The following is a 19,213-nucleotide window of genomic DNA, read 5'->3' on the forward strand; positions in this document are numbered from 1 at the left end:
ATGTTTTGTATTTGGATAATATTTTATATGTACCTGATGCTTTTAAGAACATCATTTCTATATCTATCTAGTTTGACTAGAAATGGCTATGAATTTCAATTCACAGATGATGTTTGCAATATTTATTTTGGAAATAAATATGTTGGTTCGGGTTATATGAGTGAAGGTCTTTATTATTTAGATAATAATGACAAACACAAAATGAATGCAAGTGATCTAAATGAATGCAATGCCATGGTGAAAACCAGCTCAAGTTCAAAACATATTTGGCACTTAAGGTTATGTCATGCTACAGAAGATAGGATTGCAAAACTGGAGAAAATAGGGATTCTATCCTCATTGGGCTCTGAGCCTACTCCAACTTGTGAATCTTGCCTTCATGGTAAAATGACTAGATCACCCTTTGTTGGACAAGAGCTAAGGGCTAAAAATATTTTAGAGCTAATACATAGTGATGTATGTGGTCCATTTAAGGAAATGGCTAGAGGCAGTTTTCATTACTTTATTACCTTTACTGATGATAAATCAAGATTTGGGTATTTGTATTTGATGAAATAGAAACATGAATCTTTTGAAAAGTTCAAAGAATTTAAATCTGAAGTAGAAAATCAAACAGGAAAGAGTATTAAAGCTCTTCGATCAGATCGTGGAGGTGAATATTTGAGTACTGAATTTGATGAATACTTGAGAGAGCATGGCATTGTTTCCCAGCTGACTCCTCCAGGAACGCCATAGCTGAATGGTGTATCTGAAAGGAGAAATCGTACCCTATTGGATATGGTACGTAGTATGATGAGCTATACTGATATGCCAATCTCCTTTTGGGGATTTGCTTTAGAATCAGCTTTGTATATTCTGAATAGGATTCCATCAAAATCAGTTTCTTCCACACCTTATGAGATATGGCATGGAAAAAAACCAAGTCTTAAGCATGTTAAGATTTGGAGTTGTCCAGCTTCTATAAAAAAGCTAAACACTGATAAATTGGAAACCAGATCAGAAAAGGGTCGATTTGTTGGATATCCAAAAGATAGTTTTGGATATTATTTTTATTTGCCTACATCACAAACGGTTATGGTGAGTAGAGATGCCACATTTTTTGAACAATAGTTTGTTCAAGAAGGAAGCAAAGGAAGGCAAATAGAGTTGGAATTCGAGAATTCTGACCAACCAACATATCATATGGATATAGATCCATCGAGTCAACCTACACCCGTTGATGAAACATCTACAACTGTTCCTCGTAGAACAACCAGGGTATCTCACCCACCAATGAGATATGGTTTCTTTCATGAAGAAGAACAAGAGTTGTCTACTCATGAAGAAGTAAATCATGGAGATGATCCACTTACCTATGAAGAAGCTATATCAGATATAGACTCTTTAAAATGGATTGATGCTATGAAATTTGAAATTGATTCCATGTATAAGAATCAAGTTTGGGATCTTGTTGACCCACCTGAAGGTATTGTACCTATAGGGAACAAATGGATTTTCAAGAAGAAAATTGGTTCTGATGGAAAGGTAGAGACCTATAAGGCAAGGCTAGTAGCGAAAGGGTTTCGCCAAAGGCAAAGAATCAACTATGAGGAGACTTTCTCACCTGTTGCCATGCTTAAATCAATTAGGATTCTATTAGCAATAGCTTCATACTATAATTATGAGATATGGCAGATGGATGTCAAAACAGCTTTTCTCAATGGATACATTGAAGAAAACATTTTCATGGAACAACCTAGGGGTTTTGAATCCCAAGATGGTTCCAAGGTATGCAAGCTAAAGCGATCCATTTATGGGTTGAAGCAAGCTTCGAGGAGTTGGAACATCCATTTTGATGAAGCCATTAAATCCTTTGGTTTTATCAAAAATGAGGATGAGCCATTGTATATAAGAAGGTTAGTGACAGTGCTATCACTTTCCTTGTCTTATATGTGGATGACATACTGTTGATGGGTAATGACACAGGTATGTTGACAACTGTAAATGTATGGTTGTCAAATACATTCTCCATGAAAGACTTAGGGGAGGCAACCTATATTCTTGGGATTCGCATCTATAGAGATAGAGCGAAAAGAATAATTGGTTTATCCCAAAGTCTATACTTGGAAAAGGTGTTAAAGAGGTTTAACATGCTTGATTCCAAGAGAGGATTGTTACCAGTGAGACATGGTATCCACCTTTCTAAAGAGATGTCTCCAAGAAAGAGATAAGATGGCCAGGATTCCATATGCTTCAGCTATTAGAAGTTTATGTATGCAATGTTGTGTACTAGGCCGGATATCGCATATGCTGTTAGTTTGACTAGCAGGTATCAATCCAATCTAGGTTTGGAACACTGGATAGCTGTCCAGAATATCCTTAAGTAGTTAAGAAGAACTAAGGATTTATTCTTAATCTATGGAGGTGGAGACTTACAATTGGATGGTTATACTGATTCTGATTTCTAATCAAATATCGATGATAGAAAGTCCACCTCTGGATATGTGTTCATTTGCAATGGAGGTGCAGTTAGTTGGAAGAGTTCCAAACAGAGCACGATTGTAGATTCCACTACCGAGGCTGAGTATATTGCTGCATCAGATGCTGCAAAGGAAGCTGTTTGGATAAAGAAGTTCGTGACAGAACTTACAGTAGTTCCTTCCATTGAGTCAGCAGTTCCACTACACTGTGAAAACAATGGAGCAGTCATACAGGCTAAGGAACCAAGGTCTCACCAGAAATCCAAACACATAGAAAGGTGCTACCACATTATCAAAGAAATAGTTTGACGAGGCGATGTAGCCATGCAAAAAATAGCATCAGCTGAAAATCCAGCTAATCCATTCACTAAGCCTATGTCACAGACTCAGCTAGACAGACATCTTGAGAAGATGGGTCTATGGTATTATAATGAATGGCTCTAGTGCTAGTGGGAGATTGTTTGTAATATGCCCTAGAGCATATCATTTAGTATGTATCTTGTACATGTTTTTATTAATTAAAAGCATTTCCACTTTTCCATTTACATAAGATATTTATGTGTAATAGAAAAGGTCCATTGATATTTTGTTAGAAATTCTATTCTTAAGTTGTTAAGAATATGAGTGATAGTATTTCTAGTACAAAGTATCATAAATAGGTTCACAATCGAGGATACTTCATAATAAGGACATGACTTATCCAGAAAGATTGTATTCATGTTTGTTCCCAAGTTATTTATATGAGATATAAATAAGATGGAATGGTGAGTCTCATGCCATATGACAAATATGATAGGCACTTATAAATGATAAGTAAGCCGAACCAGTGACACTTATGACAAGCACATGGAGTTTACTCTTGTCAATGTTTTGTTATAAATCATATCAGTGCATATAATCTTTAGACCTAAGATAGCACAATTATCTTGTATATAGGTAGTTTGAGTTTGATACTGCTTTCATACTTGTACTGTGTATGGGTATATGGGCATGAATTAGCTCCTACTAGTTATATATAGAGGTAGGTGTTGATCAAGATGGAATCTGTTCCTCTAAGTAAATAGAGATAAAATCCTATGTTCATTTAATCATTCTTGATGTTTCAAGTTCCTGGCCAGGACAGATAAATTTAATCAGAAAAGAGTTTCTGATGAGAAAATCTTTTTAATCAAGAACTGGAATTAAAAGAGAACATAATATTCATAGCAAATAGAGTTTGACATAAACCATGACTCCAGCTTGAGTTAGGATTTTGTAACAGAGAGATTCTAGTGCATGGTAACATATGATTATAGGTTCATTTAAGGTAAATCTTATTACTAATTGGGTGGTCATGGCATGCTATGCTAGGTGTTAACCATGGTCTATGAGGTACATAAAATGATTTAGAGAAATCATTTATGGTAAGAAAGAGTTCTAATGATATTAAGAGTTGATATCATATCTCATTGCCAATTAGTGATGAGCCTAGTAAGTCACACACATACACAAGTTATCACCTAATTGAATATGATTTAATTAATTAATTAAAGAGTTTAATTGATTAATTAAATAGGTTTGGTTTGCAATTAGATTGTAAAGTCCCTAGCATGACTTGAAACGAAATCTAGATTATTGGATGTATAGTATAAGTTAAATTTATATTTAAAGTATTTAAATATGAATTTAATTAATAAGAAATTAATTAATAGAGATTAATTAATTAATTTATATTTGATATAAATTGATTAGAAGAAGAGAAATAATTATTTTGGGTTAAGAACTCAAAATTAAAACACAGGGGCATTTTGGTCATTTCACAGGGTGACATGTGGCACCATGAGATGGTGACACATGGCATTACACATAAGCTTGCCAAATGTCTTTTAATCATGTAAGATGATTAAAATTTAGATTAAATATAGGTTTGACACTTGGCACAATGTGATTGGGTCAATTAAACCTAGAACCAATCAGAGGGTGACATGTGGCAAGGGTTTAATGTGTTGACCTAGCTATATAAGTGTTGTTATGAAAAGAAAATAACATAACCAGCAGCCTCTTTCTTTGGTGCCGCCACCCAAGAAGGTTTCTCTCTTCTTCATCTTCTTCTCTCATCTTTCCAAGAGATTAACAAACAATCTCTTGAATTAAAAATACTAGAAATTGTTTCTAATGTCCTGTTTACATCTTTAATCTCTTAAAAGGCAGAACTTGATTTTCTAAATAATAGAAAAAGCTTTAGAAGCTGTTCAAGGGCTGCCATAGGTGTTCTTGGTGTGGACAAGCTAGAGGGACAACATCTGGTGTCCTGAAGACGCATCTCAAAGGCGCAAATACACTGCAGTGCATCAAGAGGTTAGTGTGTTTGTTCTTGATTTAATCTAGAGTTCTAAAATTAATCTGATTAATTTTAAAATCTTAATTAGTAAATACAGATCCAAAAACATATTAAAAGAGATTTAGTATGTTGTTTATCATTGAAATCAAATAGATAAAAATAAATCTTGCATGATGCATGTGACCCTAGGTGAAAATTTTTTAATTCAATGGTATAAACTTGTGTTTTTCACGCTTCCGTTCCTTCAATATGATTTGTAATGGACATGAATGTAAATTCATGGTTGACGTATACATTTTGTTTATGAAATGAAATGTTAACATGGGTGGTTTGCTCAAACAATTCCAAGCAATTAAATTGAGATTTGTTTAATCGATACCTAATTTGTCATACCTTATCCCTTCGTAAGATATGACATGATCCCGTAGTATACTTAATGAATTATCGAACTCTGCCTACCGATAATCCATTAAATATATTATAAGGGATTTTAAGTGAATGAAAAAAAAAAATTTTAAGTTAAATGATTGTGAAAAAGTTGAGAAAATAGTTAAGAAATAAATTAAATGTTTACAAATAAAAGAATTTTATTTCATTTTATTTTTCAGAAAAACTGCGTGGTGACTGCTATAATTTTAATAAATTCAAAATTTTAAACTTGTTAAAAACAACCTGTTAATATATAGCATGTATAAATTTAAATCCATTAATGTACAATGCCTATGTGTTGTATACTGTAAATATAATTATCTCATATGGCATGAATATTTTTAGTTAATATAAATGGTTTATGTTTAATTGAAAAAGTCCATTAATATTATATTAGATGTTCCATTCTTAAGTGTTAAGAATATGAGTGATGGAACAGTCTAATACAAGTGTTATAAATTTGGTTCACAATCTAGGATACCTCATTTGGTATGATTTATCCGAATAGATTGTCATTATATTTATTTTCATGATTAGTATGGAATACTAATGAGATGGAATGGTGAGTCTCATGCCATATAACAAATTTGATGGGCACTTGTATGATAAGTAGGTTGAATTAGTGACATAAGATGACTTGCACATGAAGTTTACTCTTATCAAAATAAAGTCATTTAGATCATACTAGTGCATATAATCCCTTGACCTAAGATAACACAATTATCTTATATATAGGTAGTTTGAGTTTGATACTACTTTCATACTTGTACTATATATGAGTATATGGGTATTTGTTGGCTCTTACTAGTTATATGTGAAGATAGGTGTTAGTCAAGATGGGATCCGTTACCCTAAGCAAATAGGGATAAAATCCTATGTCCATTTAATTATTCTTAATGAATCAAGTTTCTAGCCAGAGTTTGACATGATCCATGACTCTAGCTAAAATAGGGATTTTATAACAGAGAGATTTTAGTGCATGGTATGTATGATCAAGGTTCATGATTTGGGAATCAATTCATCACTAATTAGGTAGTCATAGCATATAATGCTAGATGTCAACTATAACTTAAGAAAACTTGAATGTAAGAGAATTTTGTTTAAGTTTCGAATAGTTCCAATAATATTAAAGAGTAAATATTATTCTCATTGCCAATTAATAATGAACCTAGTAAGTCACACACATAAGAGTTCCATGATCAAAGCAAGATTAATTTAATTAATTAATTAATTAGTTTAATTAATTGATTGAATTAATAAATTTAGTTCGTAATTAGAATACAAAGTCCCTAGCATAACTTAAAAATAAATTTACCTATAGAAGCATTCAAGTTGGTATTTAAATTGTTTAAAAATAAACTTGAAGGACTAAGTTTAAAGGAAGAAAAAGATTATGGACTTGGTCAAAATTTTATAAAGAGTTTGACTTTTCAAAGTTTGACCATTTAACTTGTCAATGATTGACTTGGTCAAATGCCTACATGGACTAATTGGACTTAGTCAAACATGGAGGCTTAAGTTTAATTAATTTGTATGTGAATACTAATTAATCAAACTTACTTTTCTTAATTAAGAGTAAGGATGGACAAATGGACCAATGAGAAGTTGAAAACTCATTTGGTCATTGAATCAAAAATTGACATTTGTCTCCTTAAATTTAATTAAAAAAAATGTAAGAAATAAATGAAGAAGAATTGTCATATTCTTCCAACTCCCGTCCATATGTCTTCCATAAGAGAAAGTGTTCTCTTCTTCATCTTAAGCCAAGATTCAAGATAAAATTCAAGTGTTGAATTCTTGAATCAAGTGTTGAATTCTTGAATCAAACTTGAGAAAGTTGTTTCTCATCACTTCCATATCCTAGAAGCAAGAAAGTCCTCCTCCCTCCTTTTTCCTTGTAATTGTTGAATCTCTTAGAAAGGAAATTAGAGAGCTTTTCTTGGATCAAGGTGTTATGATTATGGAGCTTGTGTGGACAAGCTAGAGGGTCAGCATTTGATGGCCTAGTTCCTCGGATTAAGCGATTGAAACTGATTCTATGCCTAAGAGGTGAGTTACCCTCCATGAAACCCTAACTTCTAAGTTTGGTAATTCTATTTCTTATTGGCAAATTAGGACTGTTAGCACTTATTTGGAACCTGTTCTAAGTGTTTTGCAATAGTATAAAATGTTTATATGACTTGCATGAAACTCAGGGTTTGGAAAATTTTAAATTGGCAACTATGCATTGGGTTGTGAATTATTCCTAAATCTGGTGAAAGTTTCCTTACAAAAATATGTATACTTTTATTAATTAGACATAAATAGCTTTTGAATGCTTAGAGAAAGCTCTTAGGCATGATTTGGGTAATCGATGTCTCATCAATCCTGGAACAAACCTTTTAGACCTACTGAGGTGAAATCCCAGCTTGCACTAGATTAAGATATGATTAAGGCATTCTTTGTATTTAACGTTCTTTCTAGCCTTAGCCTCCTTGCTTAAAAATAACACCTTATAGCCCATTTGAGCTTTATTTTACCCATGTAATTTCTTTGGAACATACATTATTCAACTAGCTCTAACCCAAACTCCTCTCTTATCCTTTACAAGAATATTTAGTTAAGTGATAAACATAAAAAAAAAAAAATAGAGAATAAATAATGGGAGAAGAGTTCTAGTATAATGCTAGTATACCACATCATAGAAATACTAGCCACCTAAGTATATTAGCCACCCAAGTGTTCAGAATTTTAGTTTGGTCTTGGAACCAAAAAGGGACATAAAATGCAAATTCAAAGACAAAATTCATGTAAAAAGTCCTTCCAAAAGCTTAAAAAAAAATCCTATGCTAGCATTAGTAAAGAACTAAATTGATCTTTCTCCTAAGCCTAAAAGCATAAAAAAAAAAAAAATGTTTTGACCTTTTATGATTGATTCTCATATTTGAGTACCTTTTCCTTTTTCTTTCTTAACCACACTTTCAACCCTTAGCCCTATTACAACCATTGATAAAGACCTTTTGATTTTTTTGATAGTGCTTACTACATTAATGGAGATAAGAATTTGAGGTTGGCTTATAGGATTGGATATTATTTCATTCATCTCTTTCATACCATCATCTTCATTACAAACACTTTGGTTATTGATTGTTTATGAGTCTATTTGGGAATGAATATCTGTTATGTTTTATTAATGGTTGAATATTTGAATTAATTGGTTAAAATTTAGCTAAGTGTTGAATTCTTGAGCAATTACTTAATTCCTAGTGCCTTAAAGGAGGGAAATTGGTATGTAGAGGTTGAGAGCATGATTAAGCATTTTGATGAGTTATTTTTGCAATTCTAAAGATAAGAACCCCATTTATACTTTGATTTTGATTTGCTTAGGGACAAACAAATATTTAAGAATTGGGAGGTATTTGATACACTCGTATTGTATGGGCATTTAGAATGACATTTATTGAATTTTCATTCTTATTTAGTTGTTTAATTATTTAGTTTTTTAGTATTTTTATCTATATTTTAGAAATCTCTTTAATCCAGTTTAATCCTTAGATTTTCGTATCATATCATGTGTGTTGAAAAAGTCATGGAAAGTAAAAGTACAATTGAAAAAGAATTAGAGGGCTAAAAATTAAGTTTTGAAGACACAAGAAAAATGTAATTGTTTACATTGCTTATGTAATGTAGTTACTGTAGCCCTTTAAATTGCATGGCCCTTGCAATTAGGCCCTTGTAGTCCCTCAAACTTGTGTAACTCCCTGCGTAGAAGAAGTTGAAAATATTTAAAGCAGCAAGCTACACTAGCCTGACCCGTGCAAATTAAAGAGATTACACTACTTATGTAGTGACTCAAGGTAGCAATTTTCAATTCGACTTTCAGCATTTCTTAGCCATTCATGAAGGATTTCTAAGACTATTAGGACTCTGAAACAAGGGTCTTTTTACCAAGTTTAAATAGGAGAACTTAGGATTTCATTGAGGATCGACCTTCTTATTTTCAAGAGAGCACATTACCTTTGAGAAATGCAAGGGAAGAAATGAATCTGCAAAGTTGCTAGGAGTTTCTAGTTGAAGTTCCAAAAGTCTAAGGCTAAAAATTTTTCATTCAGGGTTCTTTCATTCTATTTTCTTTTCTTGTCTTTTCTTTATTACTTTATAAACTTGATTATAAAACTCACCATGAGTGAGTAGTTTCCTTATTTTAGGGTTAGGGATGTAGCATTTTCAATTTAGTTATGAATTTAATTTAATTCTATTTTAATAAATTGGAATTTTGTTCTTTTATTCAATCTCTTGCGTTCTTAATGCTTGCTTTGTGTTGAGCTCTACTTAGTATTGATTATAAATATTAATTGAAGAGCTGAAAGTCAAAGATTAATAGTGGATGAATAGGACTTTGAATTTAGGGTTCTTGATCTAAAGTTAGGCAAGAATTCTATATGGATTAATAATTAATCATAAGAACTTAAATGGATTTAATTAATTTAATCACCATGAAAATAGGGTTTAAGTTGATTAAAGTATAACTTAAGTACCTTAAGAGAGGACTTAAGATAACATAGGATTAATTTCATTCAAAGAGATAATTTCCCATTTATTGAATAACTTAGATTGAATCTATAATTGATTAAAGAGTGAACCCCTAGTTCTGGAATATTTTAATTCATTAGCATTAAGTTTAGTTACTTAGTTCATATTTGCCTTTAATGATAGTTAGTCTTAATTTTATCATTAGTCTCAATTTTGTTCGTCTAAATAATTATAATTAATGTGCTATTTGGTGCTCAATACGATCTTTGAGGGAGCAATATCTTTTATATTACTTGGTATGATTTGTGCACTTGTGGTTTATATGTAACACCCCTTTAATTTGGCAAGTAGCCCTTGAGATTGACTTATATTCCTAGGATGCTTGGACACTAGACTCACTCAAGGGCTTGACTACATGGAACACAAAATCACCAACTCTTTATAAGTGGAGAATAACAAAACATAACAGTTTTATATTTTATACTCCTTAAAACATATTATGATCATTGACTTATGATTCTAGGTTATTCCAGTGCATGGAAGCAAGTTGCAGAGACTTGAAATCAAGAGGAAACTTGCTAGCAGAAGCAACTTCAGCTGCCAAAGTCCAAAGCTTAAGTTGTCCTTGAGAAATAGTAGCTACTTCGACAGGCGAAAGTCCATATTTCGGCTATTGAACCTTGGAAATTTCAAAATCCCTAAACTTGATTATACAGTAACTCAAACCTTTCAAAACCCAAATTTTTCTCTTCCTAGCACCTCAAAACACAAATCCATCAACACAAAAACACTTGCTAAGACAAAGGTAATTCAAATCCAAGTAAAAAAAAGACACATCAAACAAATATCAATTTCTCTTTAAAAGCAAGGGAGGAACCCATGAAAACTTAACCCATTTTGTTTAAAGCTCTTGAAATCGCTAAACACTCAACATGTAACTAATAGTGATACATTTTATACTCATTTCTAACTCATGAGAATTTTAAGGAATTCAAGAGAATCCACATGCAATTAGAAAGGGAAGATGAATAATACATTTACTTTACGAACTAACCATGCATAGTTGGAGTCATTACTCCTTCATCCCACCTCTTTTTAGAGACTCAATTCTCTATTCACTTAAGGATCCCTAAATGCATGTCAAAGAAATATCAAAACCAAGTTAATTTGAAGAGGAGAAAGAGTGGTAGAAGGAAATAAAGGAAGTGGGTTACCTTAAAAGCAAAGAATGGGAGGTTTTATTCCCAATTTTCATTAAATAGGGCCTTTATATCCTTAGCAATCAAAGGGACTTTCGGTTGCCAAAATGTTACAATTAGGCTGTTGAAAGTCTTTTTGTTCCCATTTTCCCTTTCATTGCCAGGACACTAAATCCAAGCACTCTAGACTCCAATACATTCAAAACAAAATAGAAACTTCACATTCAAAATAACATACAACATCTCCTAATCTTAACTCTCTCTCTTAATCCCCATTCAGGTTTCCAAGACTTACTTGGGGCCTCCATCAATGGTTTCTAATCATCTAAGATTAAGAGTGCTACACCCATCACACACCCTCTCTGTAACACCCTCACCGTAGGTAGTCTGTACGTTCTACTATTCCGACGACTAATGTTTGTCCGGACAGTCGGGATGTTTGGAACTACACTTAAATGATAGTGAGGAGACATAAAATGATGAAATAAATGATAAGAAAATACGAAGAAAAAATAAAAAACATAAAATGAAATTAGGTTAAATGATTCGTGCCCCAGACCTGCGAGGAACCCTAGGAAATAATTTCCGAGGTTTAATTAAGAATTTATCGAGGTATAAATGACATTAAAAATATCAAAGAAAATTTTAATTAATTGGTAAAGGTGAAAATAAAAATAAAATAGACAGTATAAAAATTAAAGGGGACTGTCGGATTAGAGATTTGATCGGTATTACTGAAAGAGTGGGACTTAACCCGAAGAGGGGCATTTTGGTCATTTGGCACCTAAAGTTGACTTTTGATCAAAAAGTCTATTAACAATGAGTGGCATTAAATTATTAAAAATCTCATGAAAATATGAAGTCACATGTAGTGCAATTAAAGGAAGATAAGTGGGGTTAATCAGAATTCTTAAAACCCTTGATTATTATATTATTAAACCAACTTAGTGGGGGTATAAAAGGCCTAATGTGGTAGAATTTTCCACTTACTTTCACCATCTTCTTCAACCTTCTCATCCATGGCCGAAACACAACCTTCCTATTTCCTCTATAAATTCTTCACGTGCATGCTTTATTCTCTTCCATTCTTGCTATGATCCTCACAAGTCCCTTCACAAAAGTTAATCCCCACATTATAAGGAAGCTATTGATAGTAATTAGAAGAGGTAAAATTGAAGTTTGACAAATTCAAGGAGTGGTCATTTAAAGGTTAGTGCATAATTTCTCACCTTTTCTTCTTAAATTCTTGATTTGAGGTTTAATTGAGTTAGTATGATGGAAAATTTAAAGAAATTGATGAGAAATGGTTAGCCCTTGAATTTGGCAGCCATGGCAATTAAGGGAGCATGAATTATTTTTGCATGTAAATGATGGGTAGTGATGTTGATTTAGGTAATTACATATACTAGAATTCAATTGCATATATATATGTGAGGTTGATAAATTGAATTAGGGTTTTGATTTAATTAATCGAGACTTGTGAAATTTCTTCATTTTGGCAGCCTTGATAAGCATGAATATTGATTAAATTATATATGAAAAAGGGTGATTAGTGATGTTGAGTAAGGTGATTCAGAGTATTAAAATTTACTTGCATATATATTATTGACTTTGACCATTTGAATTAGGGCTTTGAATAAATTATGAGGGACTTGTGAAACTGCCCAATTTGGTAGCCTTGAGGGACTTAAGAGATGGGTAATTTCATGAATTAAATAGTGATTAATGGTGTTCATGGATATGTCAAAGTAAATTAGATATTGATAGTTGAAGTTACATATACTAGTATATTGTTTTCATGTGTATATTATTGATTTTGACCAATTGAACTAAGGTTTTGAATTGATTATTAAATACTTGTGTAAACTGCTGAAAATTGATTGTATTGAGATGCTTGATGATAATAGAAGTGCCATGAATGCTATTTACAGTAAGGGAGTTGGAGGAGAAATGAAATTGGGAGTGTAATTTCCTTATAGGTTGAGAATTATTGAAAGTCAATGTGTATTTTGAGTCCTAAATGCATTTGTGTGGCCCTAATTAGTATGAGGACAATTGGAGGAAAAACTAGATCTAAAATGTACCATTTTTTATGAAGAAACTATGTCTAAAATCTGCCTAAAAAGTGACCAAAAGTTTGCCCTAATCTGGATTACCAATTAGTGAACCCAAAAAATGACCAAATGAACATTGTTCATTCATTTGGCCATAACTCACTGTAGACAGTTCCAAATAACCTGAAATTTATATCATTGGAAAGCTTAGACATAGGGCCACAACTATTGTGAAGACACCAAAACCCAGAAATGCCATTAACCAAGTCAAATTGCTTGCAAAATTTTGGACACCAAAACTATCCAGTACCAAAACAGCCTAGAATTGCCATTGTCTAGGCAACTTGACCAGTTTTGGCAAAGAGGCCCTAACTTGGTCCATAGAACTCCAAATGACATGAAATCAGTATCAAAATTTCAATAAGACATAGACCTATAATTTTGAACAAAACCCAGAAATCAAGGGAATTAGGTCATTTAGCTAGGTCAAGACAGCATACCAAATCTGGAAATTTGCATAATTGACCTTTGAATCTAGAATAGTCTTTTAATGATATCTCCCACTAGGAATCTTCAATTAAAATGAGCCATACTATTCTGGAAACCTAAGAAACAGATCTTCAACTTTGTTTTAGACATCTTTCTCAACTTATGAATGTAAGAAGCTTAAATATTAGGTCCAATCTACTGACCTAATTGAAATCCTGTTGCCATAAGATACTTGAGTCCAGTCCAATAATGTGGCTATAATTAATCTACAAGATTTGAAAAATTGCAACTAAAAATTCCGAGTGACCATAAGACATAGGGTAACAAATCCTATGGAGAACACTAGGCCTAAATGTTGTTACAACCTGTCCAAATAAATTGGTCAAAGCATGTTACCCAAATTGACTAATTAAGGTCCAGAAATTGCAACTGAACCAGTTATGGTTATTTGACCATAACTTGAGTTCTATAAATCCAATTGACATGATTTAAAAAGGGAAATAAAGACTAGATATATAGGAACAACTTTTATAAAGGAAATGTAGCCAAACAATGGCCACAAATTGCTCAATTTGATATGCAAATTTAAGATACTAATACTGAACCTAAAGAAAGGTTCTTGAAATAAATTATGACTTATCCCTAATAAGTCACTACATGCTAAATTTCATGAAATAGGTATATGGGATCTACTTTCCCACAATACATGGACATGAAAATTCTGTTAAATAATTATTAATTCTTAATTGCCCATAGTAAACCTAGGCTTATATATATATATATATATAGTTGGACCGATTGGTATACCAATTAGGGACTACAGATAGTAGTACTACCTACATGGATAATCATTGACCAATAACATATGTCTGATATGATTGATCTACAGGCTCTATGCCTGCCCATTGGCTATTGTGCCTAATTTTATATCTGGCTTAAAAAGCCTGCCCGCTGGCCTTGTGCCTGACATGACAGATGTATACAGGATAGACATATGGTTGTCTAACCAGTATACTCCCGTGTATCCAGCATTATAATTTGTTATAGGTTACTTGGGCATTAAAATTATTTTAAAAGTATAAGAAAAGAATAAATGAATAGATAAGATATTGATATGACTTTAAAAAGACAGAGAAGGAAATAAATATACAGATAATATCCTCATAAGTAAATTATTCCCAAAGTGCAATAAAATATATAATTGACCTAGAAGTGCAAAATTCTACATAGAGTTATTACTTTTAATTATTCAGTTATTATTCTTTAAAATTATACACCACTAAGCAATTTGCTTAGCGTGTTGGTTTTTCCATCGCGTAAGTACTGGAGACCAGCAGCCGCCACAGCAGCAACCGCCACAGTAGTGTTTTAACTACAGTTGACCAGATCTGCCACAGTCTAGAGTTCACCTCATCAGTTGTAGTATTTTAGTAGGGTTCATGCCTAGACTAGTATTTTGATTCATTGTATATGAACATTATGTAATTATAGTTATGATGTAAACAAGTTGTAATTTATATATTTTGGACTGTAAATGAAGTTGTGAATTTTTGTATATGAATTTCCATATGAATGAATGAATGAAAAATATATTTTCTTGAAATTGTATAAGTAGAAATGATATGATATGACATGATGCATATGGAAATATGAAATGGTTTTTAATAGGTGAATAGTGGGACCTGCTAGATGCTAATAAAATAGAGGAGGCTCTGCCTGGGTATCCATAGAAATAATTTGTGATAAAAAAAAAAAAGAAAAAAAATCTACACATGTTTTAAATGAAGTTTAAAATTAATAGTGAACAGGATAGTATAAGATAGGGTGCTCCGGCACCGAATGTGGCACGCTTTACTCAGCTACACTGTAGACGGATAAGGGGCATCACACTCTCTCCCATTTTTGTTTCTCTGAAGAGAATCCATGGCTATGACCCTCTCTAGCCACCAATGACGATTCTAGTGATACCTTAGGAGCTTCGAATGATGGCTGGACTTAAGCAAAAAATGTAGAGAAGGAGAAAAACATCCATGAGCTTCCTTTGACATTTACAGCTATTTTGGCATTCCTCGGGCCATGTCATCGACCTAGATCATGCATGTCTCAACCAAAGGAAGAGATCTTGACTAGTGGCGTCTTTGGTGGCTGTTTGATTCACATGAAATGAGGAAGAGATAGAAATGGGCTAGATAGCAACTTCCAGTGAAGATTCTGGTTGATCTAGCTGTTAGATTGGCGATTTGAGACCATTGATGAACTTAGCCCGCTAAACCTTCAAGACGGGACCAACCCTGCTCCAATCGAACACTATTTATAAAATATGATTATTAGACAGCCTAAATCAATTGGTTAGATTTTTTAGCCTTTTTTATTGTCATTTCTTAGATTTAATTTCACAATAATTTCTAAAGTGTTTTGAGCTTCTTGTAGGTATATTTAGATAGATGATATCTCACAACAGCCCAGGATCAAGTTTTTAGCCTGGTCTGAACGCCCGGTGGCCTGTCCTAGAAGGTGGTCATGTTTATAGTCGATTCCAATGCTTTTAGACATTCCTAATGTGTTCTAGCTATAGAATATATAAAGATAAACTTGAACTCAACTTGTGCAGTTTTAGGCTAGCTGATTAATTTATAAAATATTTCTAATTTAGTGAAATTAAGTAAAATGAATTTAATTAATGCAAGGATAAAGAAAATGACCTGCTGGAGTATTTTCATAATTTTTGAAGTACTAAAAATAATTAATTGAATTGTAGCTAAGTTTGGAACTTGAATTGCAGATTAGACAATTGCACCTAGATTAGGTTTCTTGTAAGCTTCGAATGAATAATGTGACTTTATATTATGGGTCCAAGGCCCTATGGCTTGTTGTTGCTGTTAATTTGTTAAGTTTTCTTGTAGGGGATAGGTCTAGTTGTAGATAAGACACTGTTGAAATTTCGGCAAAAATTCTAATATTAATTTTTGCTTCTTTAGTTTAAATTAATATTTTTTTTTTATCAATCAATTGATAGAGTTTAGTGTATCTATATAGGTGATGGGGGTCAACCATATTTTCTTTCCAACCAAACTAGCTATAATTGGGTCGTTAGCTCTGTGAGTTAGATATTAATTATTTTTGTAATTTCAATATTATTTATTAGCAGGCTCATGTATTTTAAAAGTACACATACATAATTAGTTAAATAAATAGGATCATTCTTTCTTGCTACATAATTAATTCCTACTTATTATTTGTGTTTATTGCCTTGAGGATAATTGGAGCTGTGTATATTATATATGATATATGAAAGATATGGATTGGATGGGTTGACACGGCTCGAGTTAATCTCACTAGGACTCAATCGTTATATATATATAAAGTCAAGGTGAGGCACAGCATTGAGTTGATCTCGTTGGTCCCCCACATGGATTTAAGTGTAAGTCCAACTTGATTGTTTGAAATATGTGCTGGATGTGAATTTCATTTTAGGATTATACTAATTTTAAATAGTTGTAGAAATTATATCTATAATAAATATCTAAACTTCCTAAATTGAACGCTCATTTCTATTCAAATATTTTTTTTCAAATTGCAAAAGGAATATTTTTCCTTTCAGAGTCTTACTTACATTTTTTCCTCACAAGGTATTAAATTGTAATTAGTAAATCTTTAATTTTTTATTTTCTTTTTAGAACTCTGTAGCACTAGTGTATAAAAATATAATGTATTAATTAAAAAAAATGATGGTATTAAATGGATAATGCATGTTGGGTATCATATTTGAAATGGGCTCCCCTAATTGTGTTTTTCTAATGGCTATGGGGTTGAATTAGCCCAAAATGAATTTTAATATTTTTTTTCTATTTTGTTCTGTGTAGGGCATTAAATGTGGGCCTAATTACAGATTTAAAAATAATGAGGCTTAGTATTGATTTTGAAGGGCTTATATTGATTTAAATTCTAATGTCAATTGGGCTTCATTTTTTCTGTTGAATAGAGTCGCAAGGTTTATTTAATTTTATTTTTTAAATATTGAAGCGTGAAATTAGATAATTTTAAGTGTTAAAAGAGTAACACTTGACTAGTTAGGGATTAAAATATGATTTGAACCTAATTAAAAAAAAAAAACCAAATAATCTATCTTCTAAAATGTTGAGATTTTTTTTTTTTAAAGAAACATAAAATGTTGAGACTTATAAATAATGTCAAAACTTTACGAACTCGCAATGATTTATTCAAGAATTATCATTCTCCGGAGCTGCGCATCCAAATGTCAAATGCCCACAGATGATTTTGATGCCTAATAATTTAATTTGCTCCAATCCATCAATTCCTGTAAGTCTTGTCTTAATTAATTTTGTTTGAAATAAATAGTGACCATTGCATTTTCTTAAGAAAAAAAAAAGTGACGATTCATTATTCAATAACCCTAATATTTGACCAGTTAAAATAATAGGGAATTGTAAAATTAAGAGACCTTGAAACATCTAAATACCAAAGATTCTAATTTGATAGGTATTTTCTTTTCTTTTTTTTTTTTTTTTTTTTATATATACCAACTAATGACTTTATAATTAAAAAACAAAAACACAATTTTACATTGAGTCATGAAACAGAGATTCTATATATTAAAATCCAATGATAAAAACGAAGGAAAAGAAAACAAAAAAGTTCAACAATGATTATAACAAGGAAAGAAGACCAAAAGTTGATGAAAACAAAAGAAAAGAAAAGAAAAGAAGCTTATAAATTAGAATAATCAAGAATCAGACCTACAACGATAGTACTTAGAACAACCACGAGTTTGAGAATTAGAGGAGGAAGGCAAACAACTGCTACTGTAAGACTGGCCACTACCACCACCATTGCAAACTGGTTTGTCTCTCTTCAGAGCACCTGGTGATATATATTTCTTCTGTGCAAGAATCCTTCCGCTAATTTCCGATTCCATCAACAACTCGTAATCTTCACTGCACTCAGCTATTGAACCATTGCATCTGACAGCAGAAGATGATGAAACCCTATTGTTGCAGAGAAATAATAATAAGGAAAGGATTATGATATGGAAGGAGAAGGGGAAAACCGAGTATTTCTGCTCCATTTTTTTTTTTTTGGCACCGTGTGATGCATTTTCCTTTCTGGTTTGCTTCAACCACTTTATAGAGGCATGGGATTTTATTATTATTATTATTATTATTATTATTATTTTTCTACTGTCTGGAAAGCGAAGGACTTAGTGGAAGCCCCATTATGGAGTTGCAGAGGGACCGCACTCCACCAAACCTAGAAATGATTGGTATTGGCTAGTGTTACGTTTATTCATTTTTCTAATTTTAATTTATAATTTTTATGATTACCTGTATTTATTTATTATAAATAATTTTTCTTTTAGTATTTATATGTATTTATAATCTAATATTTTTATATATAATATTTTATTAATTTTTATATATATAATAATAATATTATAATGTATTAATTATTATTATGATAATTTAGTAATTTTTTATTTTTCATAACATGTATATTGTGTATTTATCGTTTGAAAATTAAATTAATAATAATAATATAATAATAAAAATAAAAAATTATAAAGGTGAAATTTAATATAAAAAAATTATTATTATAATATAATTTTATAATTATAAATATTTTATAAATATATAAATTTAACTATTTATTATTTTATTGATTGATATATTTTCATGTTAAGTTTCTTTAATAAAAAAGTTTTGAGTTTATCAAGTCTAAATAGCTTTTAGTGTT

The 19,213-nt window shown here is 31.7% G+C and overlaps 1 protein-coding gene across 1 annotated transcript; it reads right to left on the minus strand.

The window, feature by feature from the left end:
• Positions 1–18,054: 18,054 nt before the first annotated feature.
• On the minus strand, positions 18,055–18,563 carry LOC131183422 (protein RALF-like 32). The gene has a single exon (XM_058154194.1). The coding sequence runs from the start codon at positions 18,546–18,548 to the stop codon at positions 18,207–18,209; it is 342 nt and encodes a 113-aa protein (XP_058010177.1). The 5' UTR covers positions 18,549–18,563; the 3' UTR covers positions 18,055–18,206.
• Positions 18,564–19,213: the final 650 nt, after the last annotated feature.

Source organism: Hevea brasiliensis, chromosome 9 (assembly GCF_030052815.1).
Source record: "Hevea brasiliensis isolate MT/VB/25A 57/8 chromosome 9, ASM3005281v1, whole genome shotgun sequence".
Lineage (NCBI taxonomy): Eukaryota > Viridiplantae > Streptophyta > Magnoliopsida > Malpighiales > Euphorbiaceae > Hevea > Hevea brasiliensis.

Bases quoted from the DNA above. Each gene is read 5' to 3' on its own strand.
- LOC131183422 (XM_058154194.1), bottom strand. From the start codon at position 18,548: ATGGAGCAGAAATACTCGGTTTTCCCCTTCTCCTTCCATATCATAATC.